Below are 14,391 nucleotides of genomic sequence, written 5' to 3'. Positions count from 1 at the left end.
AGTGTCAAGTTCACGAATTTTCAAACAAGCCTGAAGAAATACATAAACAAAAGGAGGATACAAAAAAAAAAATTAAGCGCTAGCGCGCGCCCCTCACATGTCTTTAATAATTTTTGTTGGTTCCCTTCTTTGCCTTTGTCCCTAAAATGTTCCCCATTGCGTTCCCAATATCATTATTCAGAGGTACCTTTTAGGAAAATGGGCCTGTTTAGGGAGTTTTTTTTGGACCTGTCACTTTGGAAATCTCACAGATCAGTAAGTAACTCAAAGCTGCCTTGATCAAAATTGATGTTAGGCTGAAATGCTGATATTTTTGATAGCCAAATGCATGCTGTGTGCGTTGTTGGCCTTCTTTACGTTGTCACATAGACGTGACGACAGCAGGGCACTCAGACCAATCACTTCAATCAGCTGACTTGCACTCACAAAAGAGCTGTACAATGTGGCAGCAGCAATAGCCACATTGTACAGCTTTAAGATTAGCAAAGATTAGCAAAGCTTTAAGATTAGCAAAGCAACATCTAGATAGACTCGCCATAGGCATCTATCACGATTTGGAGCAAATGTGAATGCAGTCGCATGCGACTACTATCAATTACGATAAATCTTGCCACATCTGTGCTGAAAAAAAAAAAAAAAAAAAAGCGATAAAGCTAGGCTCGGCAGTATTCAGCATAAAAGCTTCAACAAGGAGACCAAAGGGCCTCCTCCAAGCACTTCATCTCAGACGAGATAAGAACCATGTGACGGGACATCTTGCGCCTACAAACTAAAGTGGTGGGTACCCAAAGGCACTAAGGATCGCACCCGGCACCTCCCAAATGTGAGGCACATGCTTTACCAAAAAGCCGTCGCTTCAGTTTTCAACCAATTTTTGACCGCATTACACTGCATTTACTTCTTTTCATGTCACTTCAATCAAATAAAGGCTGAACATAATATTAATAATAATTGGTTCACAGGAAGGGAAAGGCACAGTATCTGTCACACTTGCTCTGTGGACACCTGAACCCTATTGTAGGGGAAAAGAGGAAGGTGGGAGTGAAGGCGGACAGAGAAAAAGAGGAGCCCTAGTGGAGGGCTTCGGAGTAATGTTGACCACCTGGGGAAGCTCAGGACGCCTCTTCGATTTGCCTGAACACCCCTTTCCAATCCCTGTGAAAAGTGGGTTACTGTGCACAAATATGTACTCCATGTTTAACCCCTTAGATTTGACCTCAAGGTCCGCTTTCCACCTCGGCTTCAGCTGTGTTAGGCCCTCACCCGATCTAGCACTGTCTTCCGTTTGATGGCACATAGGAATCAGGTCCCCGATGGACAGGTCCAGGATGGGCGTGAGGGAGGACGGTTGATGGCCACCACTCGTATCTTTGCCATGGCTGCAAGGGAAAAAGGGATAAAAAGGTTTTTTTGTCATGGCAACAGCAACAAACTCTGTTCCTTATGGAATAATTGCTCCTGTGTTGTCAAATTTGACGCAAACCGCAGTGTTTCTGAGCGACTGGTTTTCCTATCTGACAGCAGTAGGCTGAACAAACAAGGAGACCCATAGCACAAAGAGACAGAAGCACATGTACACAGTAACAAGTGTGAGTGTAAGCCATTTATTGATATGCGGAGACAGCAGCAAAGAACAACTAATCCATGAAGTGCCAACAGTAGTGTTTCACCAAAAATTTCACTCAAGGAAGGCCGTTAAGATACCAATGCAAGGAAGTAATACAGTAGAAACCCCCTATAGTAAAAACTCGGATATAGTAAAATGAAACTGAAGTCCCAGATCATCTTCCACAGACAATGGACCCCTTGCAAAAATCGTTAAGTAGGCTTTCCCACGCTGCTTCTTTCCCCAAACATGGCGTCACTGGCTGCCAGAAAAACGGCGATATAGACCTGAAATCGCATATTGCTTCTACACAGATGCATTTAGTGGTAATAGGGCAGTTATGCGAATATGTTCTGATGCATAAATCATATGAATACTGGCCATAATACAATGTTTCAATACATTGCAGTTCTGCCATTAGTGGGGAATGCAGCATAGAGGTGAAGCCGACTTAACATTTATGAAAGGGGTCTATTGTACATTTCCCCCTCTTTATAGTAAAAATATTTTTAGTAAAAGTCTGTTATAGTAAAATGCGCCTGGCCGCGGCGACGACTCGCATGACATGACATCGCCGCCCACGCACTACCTAAAATCGCGAGGAAAACAATTTTTTGCATTTAAAAACAAAAATAACACCGGGTGTACTTTGAAATGGCTTTACCGCCAGACTTAGCAGCATTCAGGAGAAGCCTACTTTTCGAAGGCCTTGGAGTTGTGAGGGACAGCACGCAGCGCGTAGGGGAAAAAAAAAAAGTGAAGCTGTCTACAAACATGGAAAGGAGGAGGCGCTGTCCACTCAGAAAGTAAGGGAGAGTAAAAGTGCACTAAGAAATAGGGATGGGGAAGACACGGGTGAACATTCCCAGCACTGTGCAGCACAAAGCATGAAGCAATGGAGGCAAGAAGTGGAGGTGCAGCGTGTGCAGTCTTGCAGCACTTCACTGCCACTCGCATTTATCATTTATTGTCTTTCAAAAACAAACAGCAAAAAGTGACACCATGTTCATGCAAGTCTTATTTTCACATGAAATCAAACTCTGTTGTATTCACAGCCACGTAGTCCTCATGCTTAAGAGGTACTCCCACCAGGTGTAAAAAATTTTTGTAACTGAAAAAAATTGCGTACAGTCAAACCCGGATACATCGAACTTGAAAGGGATCGCAAAATAGTTCGATATATCAATAATTCGATATACAGAAATCAGCTTGTGTTGGCACTTACGATGCGAAAAAATGATACCGTATTTGTTGCGTAATCAACCCACTCGCATAATGAACCACCCTCCACTTTTGCGCCCGAGAATTTGAAAAAAAAAAAAAAAGTTAAGGCCAGCTCGCTCACATGCAAGCGATTGAGCGATTTCAGAGAAATCGCGAGCGTTTTCGCTTGCATGTCGATGGCGCATGCCACTCCGTTTCGGTCGTCTCATCTACAGCTCATTTCTCGGCAGCGTGCCAAGATGCTGCACAGCGGTAACATCACGACGTGTTCATCTTTTGATAGCTCCTGCAGTGGCGGGGAGCGAACTTGGCAGAGTGCCTGTGATGGCTTGATTGCACAAGCCTGATTCGATTTATCACGCCGCGCTTGGGGCGGGCGTAGTCCACTGCCACAAAATCATTGGAAAGCGTGATAGCCAAATGCTGTTTGAAGCGAAAAAATGCTAAGAGCCAGTGTCATGATCGTAGCTGACTGCGTGCGTTCGTTGATTCATACATGCAAAGATAAACGACTCCCTTAAAAAGAAACTGCCGCTTCTTAATGTCCGCAGCCGCCATATCTTACGCTACGCCGTGCGTACAGTGTAACAATAAGAATAAACGACTCTCGCAAAAAAAAAAGAAGAGAGAGAGAGATCTGCCGCTTATTAATGTCCGCAGGTGCCATAGCCACGTCAGCGAACCGCGCGCAGAGGGTTTGCAACTCACGCTGGAGACAGTGTCCGACAGTCTGTCTGAAAATAGGCTGAGCTTGCTTGGCGTATACGTAGCGCGTGCTACTGCGAACGAAGGCTGGCAGAGAGGAAGGAGAGAGATAGCTTGGCAAAAGAATGGGCACACCTTTGCGCTTCGCTCTATTGCGGTTTTCCCCTCTCGTTCCCACCGGTTCTCTCTGGTTCATTCACGCACATGGCTTGCAAACGTCACGTGCTGGCGCGCGGGAAACGATAACTGCAGATGCACGCGCCTTTGGGGAATGGGCGCGGTGCTGCCCTAGACCAGCCGTCGCCGAACTGTCCCCTCTCATTCCTTCCACGCGAAGCTTAAAAACGTCACGCGGCAAACGGCCGAGGGTGATGCGATTGTCTTTGCGAAAGGCACGCTTTCCAGTGCGTGGGGCGGAGTTCGATATATCAAACGACTGGTGAAATTGAATTCAATATATGACGCGGCTTTCCTATACTTTTACATGGAATTTTCAAGGGGATATTCCGTGAGTTCGATATATCCGGGTTCGATATAACCGGGTTCGACTGTATTGAACTCACGGAATATCCCCTTGAAAATCCCATGTAAAAGTATAGGAAAGCCGCGTCATATATCGAACTTAATTTCACCGGCCGTTCGATATATCGAACTCCGCACCACGCACTGGAAAGTGTGCCTTCCTCAAAGACGATCGCATCACCCTTGACCGTTTGCCGCATGACGTCTTCAAGCCATGCGCGGAAGGAATGAGGAGGAATAGTTCGGCAACGGCTGGTCTGGGCAGCGCCGCGTCGATTCCCCAAAGGCGCACTCATCTGCAGTTATCGTTTCCCGCGCGCCAACATATGACATTTGCAAGCCATGTGCGTGGGTGTGCCCATTCTTTTGCCTAGCTATCTCTCTCCTTCAGCACGCGCTACACATGCGCCAAGTCAGCTAAGCCCGTTTTCAGACAGACGTCTGACGCTTTCTCTAGCGTGTGTTGCGAACCCTCTGCGCCTCTGCATCTGCGCGCGGCGGCTGACGTGGCTATGGCGCCTGCGGACGTTAAGAAGCGGCAGCTCTCTCTCTCTTTTTTTTTTTTTTGAGAGTCATCCTTTCTTATCGTTGTGCTGTCCGGACGTTAAGCGGCGGCAGATTTTTTTTTTTTTTGCGGGAGTCGTTTATCCTGCATGTATGAATCAACGAAAGCACGCGGTCAGCTGCTGCGATCATGACGCCCGCCCCAAGCGCGGCGTGGCTTGTGCAATCAAGCCATCACGGGCACTCTGCCAAGTTCGCTCCCCGCCACCGCAGGAGCTATCAAAAGATAAACGCGCCCGGATGTTATCGCTGCGGAGCATCTTGGCACACTTCCAAGAAATGAGCTGTGGATGAGACTACCGAAACGGAGTGACGCGCGCCATCGACATGCGAGCGAAAACGCTCGCGATTTCTTTCGCCGCGGCGACACAGAAACCTTGTTTTGAGCTGCCGCGGTGGCTCGAGCGGGGAGAGGGACGCAGTTCCAACAAGTTTGAAATTTTTCGCTCTGTCGCTGCCGCTTGTCGCTGAGATTGATCAATCGCTTGCATGTAAGCGAGCTGACCTTTACGCATTTTTTATTTTTTTTTCAAATTCTCGGGTGCAAAAGTGGAGGGTGGGTTCATTATGCGAGTGGGTTGATTACGCGACAAATACGGTATTGTTTTTTCGCATCGTAAGTACCGTCACAAGCCGATTTCTGTATATCGAATTATCGATATATCGAACTATTTCGCGATCCCCTTCGAGTTCGATATATCCGGGTTTGACTGTATAATCAAAATTCGATATATCGGGTTCGACTGTATAGGGATAAGAGAGAGATGGAAGCTATTTCAGAGTGTTTTTTTCATTAAGCAACAAGACATGTTCAGTAAGTGGCCATTCAACTACCAGACAGCATCTTCAGGACCATGTCATCACCAACAACTGATATAGTAAAGATTTTTGCTGGTCCCAATGACTTTACTATGAAGGGGCTACGCTGTACTGAAATATTAGCTTTCCTAAGCAGGCAGTTTAGTGAAAGCAGCAGGAGACTAGGGAAACAGACTTGCAAGATTTGAAAACCACCACACATCGTTTTTAGAGCTGCAGTGTTCAAGAAAGCCACTCAACACAATGACTAAATCTAGCAGAGATGCTCTCAGCAGTTATATTGCAGCATGCGCTGATGACGAAGACGCGCAGAGGTGTGAGAGAACGAAGAAGTGTGTTAGTTCCAAGATTGAGCTCTAATGCTGTTTCTGAACTCTGAGCCTGCCCCGGCGCAACTGTGAGGGGCCTTGTTTATGTGACAATATAAACTAGCCCCAGAAGCTTCAATGAAACTGAAAGTTCAAAAAGCAGTTCAAGCGCTCAGTTTTTAGGGTCAGGTCCCCGTTTCAGTGCAGACTTGAGAAGTTACAGCACTTGAGTTGAGTTTGAGTTATTAAGTACAACGCCAACACAGGGAAACCAATGTGTTAAGTGAGGCAGTTGAAACTAACCTCAGTGGAGAAGAGGAGATAGAGTTGGGCAGCTCAGGCCTTGGTGATCCTGACGACTCAGTAGAGCCCGACCATGTCTTTGTGCGCTCGACCGGGATGGCAGCTGACGGCTTGCCCCGAGGACTGGGTTCTGCAAACGCAACATGCAGCATTCGTTAATCTATTCGTACTGTACATAAAAAAAAAAAAAAAAAAAAAAAAGATTCTGTGTGCTGTCTTCAGTGGTATTGCCATTGGTGTGTGTGCACTTGACCTGGCTGCATGTGGACTGTTACTGCCGTACTTCTCGATCGAGTCCCAGTATCTCTAATAAACCCCCATCCTACAATACCTTTTATCCGGAGCCTTCTAATCCAGGGGTTCTTGTCTCTTTAGAAAACGGCTCCCAATTGAAATGCTTTTTCCTCACATATGTTTGAAAATAGCGTATTACTTGAATCTAACGTGAGCTTTTTTCATGATTTTTGGCTCTCAACGTCAACCCTCGCGTTATAATCAAATACTGCGATTCGGTCGGCTAAAGCAGCGCCGAGGTGCAGCCATAATGTATCCGCCATCACTCGGTTTTTGTTTCTGCGGTTTTATAATGTTATGTTGGCAACATGGGTGGCAGGGAAATCCAAATCAGCTAAATCCCAATTCATCCAAAGTTAAAACGTTGCACTTTTTCTCGTGGGCTCAGAATTACGTTTTCCCCTTAGTCAAGCGCTTGTAGTGGATTACAAGGTTACTTCTGTTGTTATCGCATTTTGCACGATGGCAATGCACTGCGCACAGTACGACGCTCACCTCAAAAAAGCTATTGTGATAGCAGAATGAATCGGAAATTCTGCAGCAGCTCGACGGCTAGATGTTACTACTAATCTACCTTACGGGGGTGGCAGATGCAGCGGGAGGTGATTTTCAAATGTGGGTCTGGCCGCAAAGGCTTCCGAATCGTCTGGGAGGTCGAGAGTGAAAAGGAAGACTCGGTTTCCGAAAACTCAGCCTCCGCCGAAGAATGAGCATTTTTGATTAGACTTGCAATGGCCATAAGTCAATTAAAGGTACTTTTTCAAGTGCTTATTTCGAATTACATTCGTGGTGTTATTTTTTCCCACTGGGTAGTAGGAAAGTCCCCCCTCGTGTTGCATTAGAGTAAATACGGTAATCAACAAAATTTTACTTACCACCCCAACAAACCCATCACCTCCTTAGCCCTATCTGATCAAGGGACAATGTTAAGTGACTGATAGAGAGCTTAGGGGCTACAGAACTATCATGGGTTAATGAGGAGAAACAGACTTGGTTGAGATATGCATAAGTGAACAGATAATTGACAGGTTACAGAATTATCATGGGTTAATGAGGAAAGACTTGGTTGAGAAATGCATGAGTGAACAAACAACCGACAGTTTCCAACAGAGTGAACATGCAGCAGATAGTGTCAGCGAGTCAGGTGGGGAGATGAGAAAAAAAGATTCATTAGTGTACGAATTTCATTAGCATTAGCAGGCATAGGTGACCCACGATAAAAGGCCTATGTTGTGTAGTGGACACAACAGGGATGATAAAGATGACGTATAAGTTGGCCTTCCTACTTGCAGTAGCAGCCCTATCACCAGGTGACGCTATAAAAGAAAACAGAAATGCCAATTTCCTCTTACATTATCCAGCATCAGCAGCTAGGTGTTTGTGTGGAAATGTTACAAACTGCACACACACATACACAGATCACTAGAAATCTGCAAACTGCGTCTCTCTTCCTCTATCTTTTGCGATGCAGTTGACTTTTTCCAGAAGTGATAACTCGATATGGAATGCTTTACCGCACAATGCTGCTTCATGTAAAGATCGTGAAATTTTCCAACCTAAACTAACCAGTCACCTTCTATTCTATCTGACATTGCCCATTAGTCTGGTCTTATATAATTTGGTGCAGTTTGTTTCATTTTCTTCCTTTGTTGTTTTACAATGTTATTGCTCCTTCTTTATGTAATGTTTTCAGGCCTTTAAGGCTTCAATAAATGAAATAAAGTTTACTCAAATTTGAGGTTCGGGCTGGGTGCAGATGCAAACACCCATGGGCCTCAACTTTGACAGCTGATGAATAGTATCAAGAAAAAATCATTCCTTCCAGCAAACATGTCCCCTCTTTTCTTCTTTTCTCGGCTTTATCAGCTCCCACTGACCTCTCTCATCGGACAGGTTCCCGTCAGACGTGGCAAGAGACTCGACGCTCTGCGCATCCTCTGCCGCAACCTCTGCCGGCACGGCAGTGGCGGCGGCATCACTGCCCGTGGCCTCCCCCGCGGAAGACGGCGCTTCGCCGTTGACCTGCAGGGCCGCCACAGCCGGGAACTCTGTGCCCACTGGCGAGGAGACGCAAGTGGCCGGTGCACTGTAGCAGCTGTGGTTGCCCATGAACCTGCGCTTCCATTTACCACAGGTGTCAGGCTCTGAAGACGATCACCTTCTCTTCACAAAAAACCAATCATACAATGGCCACAGCTTCTCAAGGACTTGCTTGCCTCTTCGTCTGTACCGCAAACATTTCAAGCACTTTCTCTTTGACAACTACGACCTAGCTTTAACTTCACTATCCAATTATATTATGTTAAACAACAAAGAAGAGTCTGAGCTATAGAGTACGTCTAAGTCTCATCAAATACTGTATTTTTTTGTGGTTCTTGAAAGAAGCGCAATTATATTTACCTAATCGCCTTGGGTCCGTTCCATGTGGAAATCCATGTATATTTATGGCTTAGGCATCAGTCAAAATATGTAAAAAAAAAAAAAAATCTGGTGTCCGTGTTCTTCTAATTGCTTTTTAGTGTGTTGTCCAAGCATACACTCACTACTCACAAGCAATAGTGGAGAGACTACGTGAATTGACAGAATTATGTGCCGGCGTGTTCAGACGATGCAGCAGACGTTTTTGACATATGCAGACAGTGATTCCCCTGATATACCCGTCTGCTTTCCCAAGCACTTTCGTCAGGCGCACCTTTTTATACAGAAAAGCAGTAATCGTAGCAGATCATGTGATGTCCCCACTTTTGCACACTACTGTAGATGCTCATTGTTCTTCTAATTTTCGTGATGCATATGAGTATTTATACCAATTATTACCTGCAATCTCTGTATTGGGCGCGAGAACATACCGTTGCACCATCTCTTGGCAGGGCCGCGTGACGCAGTAAGTGGAATAACCCGCGTTGAACTGCTGCTGTAGGATGCTTTCCTAGGTAGTTTAGCTGAGCTTTAGTATTGCGTCTATTTATTTATTTAATATGCACCTCGGTCTGGTATGATAAGCTTAATTCGAGATATTAGGCACATTCATCCAGTAAGAAAGCCCTTCACCGAATCAGCAGGTTGTCGAAGTTAGCGAGTTTTAACTACTGCGACGACGACGCGCACCGGCTGTATCAATGCTGTTGCTGTTATGGAAAAACAAAACTGGAGCTGACTGCCACAAAACCAGCTAGTGAATACCAGTAACGAGATTTCTCTGCAAGAGAAGAGGAGGTATCAGGGCTGAGCGCCTTCGATTAGTGTCGGCAGAAGCGGCCTCGTTCACCTGCTCCTTTGAACGTAGTAGAGCAGACAAGTTGAACAGCGGAAAAGACGAAATATTTTACAGCAAGTATTAAATGCGTTTCACACAGCGAATTCTTGCGCACTGACTGCCATCACTGGCACTCTTGGTTCAGGCAGACATTTGTTTTCCCCGCACGAAGTAGGTTTGTTGACGCATACCTCAGTACATCATAACATGTAATATACTATCTCTTGAGTATTCAAGTACTTCGTCATTTGAAATCACTACAGCACTGTATGCACGCTGCCTGAAATAACTCATCATGAATACCGCTGCCCGTGGCGGCAGAATTTTATAGTTCACTTTTGTGAAACTTTCATGTCAACAACTTCATTCAGAAGAATGAGACTTTCTGGCCTTTGCACGATCTTTCCTTCATCTGGTAGCGTACTGCTCCATGAAGAAGCCATCTTTTCCATCCTGCTAGCAATAGGTCTTCGTTAGCTTCACAAGTGAAAAACTCAAATTAAAATGCGCGCTGTTCCCTCTACCGGTACTCACCGAACTGTTCAGCGCCAACTCATGCATGGACAAAACCTTGCTCACTGAAATGTCTGCTGCACATATGAGAATGACCATTCACTTCTTTGTCCATTCAAATCTTGAATAACGAAGATCCTGTGAGCTTATTTTTTGAGTAGCAATGGGAGCTTACGCCGGGTCCCTTCGCGTAAGTAACCCCAATAACTATGCAAGATCAAAAAGTGTAAGCCTGGCACTCTATACTAACCCAAACTACATAAATAAACACGACTATTAGCTTTTAAACCGCACAAATTCAATCGAGCGTCTGCTTCAGCAGCAGTAAGAGGAATCATGTGGTCCCACTTGCTCCCCTAGGTCGATGCTAGCGCAGTTCACTTTAGTGGTGACGCTCGCGCCCAATAGCAACTGTGCCTCTGAAACAGCAGTATGTATATGAATGTAACTTGCTGCCTGCCGACACCTTAAGAAGAATGGTCCATTTGGTTTGTTGGGTTTAACGTCCCAAAGCAACTCAGGCTATGAGAGACGGCATAGTGGAGGACTCCGGAAATTTCGACCACTTGGGGTTCTTCAATGTGCACTGACATCACACAGCACATGGGCTCCTTACTCTCCGCCGCCATTGAGATGCGGGCGCCAAGGCCGGGATTCGATCCCACATCCTTGGGACAAGTAGCCGAGCGTCGTAACCACTGCGCCACGCCGGCGGGGCAACCTTAGATGAAGAATGCGTGCCTCATTCATGCAGTAGTGCACGGCATAATAGGTCAGATCTAGAAACTTCTTGTATGGTTCCCTTTCTTATTTCTGAAAAGGAAGCAATTCAGACTTCAAAAAAAAACAAAATGAACAAACAAAATGGAAGAAAGGAAGTGCAGGGAAGAAAGACAGCATGTTCCGTATGAAAAGAGGGCACCCAGCATTGCGGCACCAAATGGCTCATCTGGTCACGAAAAAAACTGAGCACAGCTCGCAATATGGGACACAGCACAAACCTGCTATCTGCCACGTAGTCCTCGTCGTCGTCTTCATCGTCGAAGGAAACCACGTTAGACCGAGGCTTGCGGCGCTTCTTCTTCCGCCGGACTTCCACTGCAGGGAAAGACACAAAGAGGGCGCGCCTTTTTCTTTTTTCTCTTTGTGCTCTGCAGATAAGACAACAAGATTTTGACCCTCGACAGTTAACCTTGAAGACCTTTACCTCCAAAAAGACACAGAGCAGCATAAGGTGGAAATAACGCGTTACCATCCTTCGTGTTCTTTTCTCCCGTTAAGCTTTAATACGATCTGTTACTCGTTATCAGTAACCATAGACACTGTCATACCAGAGATGTAAACAATAGCACATTTGGCAGCAACAATTACCATACAAATCACGCCTACAGTCAGGCATGTGGGATATACTGGCAAGGAGTTACAGAAGAGCAAAGAATTTGGAATTCATTAAGGGTGAAGTAATCTTTTTATTCGCAAATAACAATTATTTGGAACGGCAAGCGCCGTATTATTGCCTGCAAAGAGTACTGGCAAAGATTTTGGGAACAAGATATTATTAGACAATGAGTAGTATTTGAGGTAATGGTTTACAATGCATACAGAAGCTTACAAGTCTTAAGGGAGTCAACTTGTCTAATTCATTTCAGCAAGTTTGCAGCATTCTACCAATCATGCATGTGAGCTAATATTGTACTATGTAGAAGCCAATGGCCTCATGATTTCAAGGAAGAGATACACACACTTCCTCCGGAGACTTAATCCTTAGCAAGCTGTACAGCAGGCAGAGGAACAAAAAGAGAGAGAGGGGGTATTTAATGAAAGAGAAGGTGGAGAGGAACAGACTTGCTGTATGGCACTGCAGATGCCTTACCCAAGCCTTTGGCAATGACAGGGTGTGCATCGGCGAGCCCCGCTTGGGCAGGACCCCGCACGGAGACGCTGGACTCGGGTGGGTTCAGGTCCTGATTGTCAATGTTGATAGCAAACAGGATGGATCCCAGACCTGTGGAGGCAGCACACGAGTGCAGCTTGCAATGTGATTTTCAGCTAACACTGAAAGCAGTGCTTCATTCCTGCTGTTGCAGAGGTTATTTGACAGCATAAATGTCATGGTGCATGCTATTCCACTCATAAGCAAACTTCAGTTCAGCTCAGTCGTTCAGTCGTGTCCGACTCTTCGTGACCCTATGGACCATGTCACGCCACGCTTTCCGGTCTCTCACTATCTTCCTAACATCACGTAACTTCATCTGCAGCGCCTCGAGGATGCCATCTAACCATCGCGTTCGCTGCCTACCCCTTCTCCGGCGACCCTCAACCTTTCCCAACATCAAAACTTTCTCCAGCGACTCCTCTCTTCTCATCAGATGACCAAAGTAGCTGAGCTTTAACTTTCGAATTTGACTCTTAGCAGGATTGCAACTGCGATTCCACACTCTTTAACTATGGTGTGCTTTTTTTTACTATATTCTGCTTTCTCGCTGCTCAAAAAAAAAAAAAAAAAAAGAGCTTTTAAAAGGGTATACCAGTCATGCCAGGTGACCAGTAATAAATCGGGGCATCACTCAGTCATGACAGCAGACAAAAAATTACAAGACCGAGCTCAAGTCTTCTGAAGAGTGGAAAGGGCGAAAGCCACTTTACAGGAATGTTCTCACTAACTACATCGTCGTTGACATCGCTACTCTCATCATTATCAAATAAATGCATTGTCATTGTCATCACTATTGTCACCATAACCACTAGCATTACCGTATTTTCGTGCGTATAAGATGCGGCTTTTTGACACAATGTTCGGTAGTGCGTCCTTATACAACGGTGCATCTTATGTGCATTTCTTTTTTTCCGTTTTGCGCAATGTTCATAGGCCAATTTTATTGTGAAACTGGCGGTAGCGACGCCTGCGATTACAATATTTACAGTCGTTTTAGTGTTCTAGAATTGTACAGCCGTCTCACTGGCAGTATGCCAAAAGGTTGCGACGTCTATGCTCCTCCCCCTTTCCACGCTGCCAAGACTAGCCAGATCGAACTGACTCTCTTTCCCAATTACGATTTACAACATTAATTGGTGGCTATTGCATGCATATTTTCTCCTTCCTGCAGCGATGATCAGCGCAGTGATTATGAGCGCATAGAGGATGCCTGAGCGCTGTCGCGAGAAATCGTCGACCGAGTACCAAGATGAAGACTTTCCGGCTTTGAGTAATAATAAGGTTCCTGCTCTCACTGAGCGAAAGTTTTTTCGAGCATTAGTATTGCCTCTTTTTTTCTATCATTCCCACACACACTAAATAAATTTTCTTTCAGGCACATAGCACGCGATGGTCGAGCAAACATGTATAGTCAAGTAATATTGCCCTAATCTGAATTAATTGAGGTGAGTCTTATATACCAACTTTTTTTTTTGTTGAAAGCCTCTAAACATGAGGGGTGCGCCTTATACAAAGGTGTGTCTTATAAACCGGGAAATATGATACTGCCATCACTATCAACTAAATGCACCGTCAGTGTCACTGCTACTACAGTTACTATCACTGAAAGCAGCGTCACTGCCATCACTACTGTACCATCATCATCGCCACTGTCAATACTATCATCATTATCACTAACTGCACCAACACTGCCATCGTTATTATTATCATAATTTTCATTCACATCATCCTCATTGTCATGGTTACTATCATCTTTATACTAGACAAGGAGAATTACGACCCATTTCTGATGAGCCTGGGGTGCAGTAGTCATCTGCACGCTCGGCTGGAGATTGGAGTGATAGTGGTCCGATCGCTGGTTGAGACACTTTCTTTTTTAGGTGTCAGTTGATGAGTTAGTGTGGATACATCGCGCAGACACATCGGGAGAACATTTCCTGTTAGTGAACACCTCAATCCTCTGAATCCTAAAATGTAGCCCACACAGAGTGAACGTGGCCCCTCACCTGCGGACATGATGGGCAGCATGCTACTTTTCTCCTGGTCCATCAGGAAGGCAGTGTCCTCATAGAATTGGCTGCACACAAGCAAGGACCGCAAAATTTATACAGATGCGTCTTTCTTAGCATGGTGAATGCTACAAGGGAAGTGGGAACAACTATATCAGGGATAAAGTCCACACCTGCTCAAGTAAGCAGAATCAATACTGTCGAACTCCATTTGTAGCGACCAGTAAATTTCACAATCTGATATGCTTCTTGTAAATTCAAAGTGTCAGCATCACATTTCCAACTAAAAGCACAGCTACACAGGGACAATGCAGGTAAAGCTATTGTTGACC

At 45.3% G+C, this 14,391-nt stretch overlaps 1 protein-coding gene across 2 annotated transcripts in view; it reads right to left on the bottom strand.

Annotated features, from left to right (window-relative positions):
* LOC146188569 (sorting nexin-29) overlaps nt 1–14,391 on the bottom strand; it is a 56,693-nt gene that overhangs the window by 28,271 nt on the left and 14,031 nt on the right. For both annotated transcript variants that reach the window (XM_084603845.1, XM_084603844.1), the window contains exons 7-12: nt 14,057–14,127; nt 11,988–12,119; nt 11,116–11,212; nt 8,223–8,458; nt 6,052–6,181; nt 1,264–1,379 (exon numbers count right to left, since the gene is read on the bottom strand). In XM_084603845.1, coding sequence (XP_084459971.1) covers nt 1,264–1,379; nt 6,052–6,181; nt 8,223–8,458; nt 11,116–11,212; nt 11,988–12,119; nt 14,057–14,127 — 782 coding nt within the window. The remainder of the gene's footprint in view (nt 1–1,263; nt 1,380–6,051; nt 6,182–8,222; nt 8,459–11,115; nt 11,213–11,987; nt 12,120–14,056; nt 14,128–14,391) is intronic.

This window comes from Amblyomma maculatum, chromosome 5, assembly GCF_055883805.1.
Source record: "Amblyomma maculatum isolate TAMU_Amacu chromosome 5, ASM5588380v1, whole genome shotgun sequence".
Lineage (NCBI taxonomy): Eukaryota > Metazoa > Arthropoda > Arachnida > Ixodida > Ixodidae > Amblyomma > Amblyomma maculatum.
The sequence above is the reverse complement of the archived record's forward strand: the minus strand, read 5'-3'. Positions and strand labels throughout refer to the sequence as shown.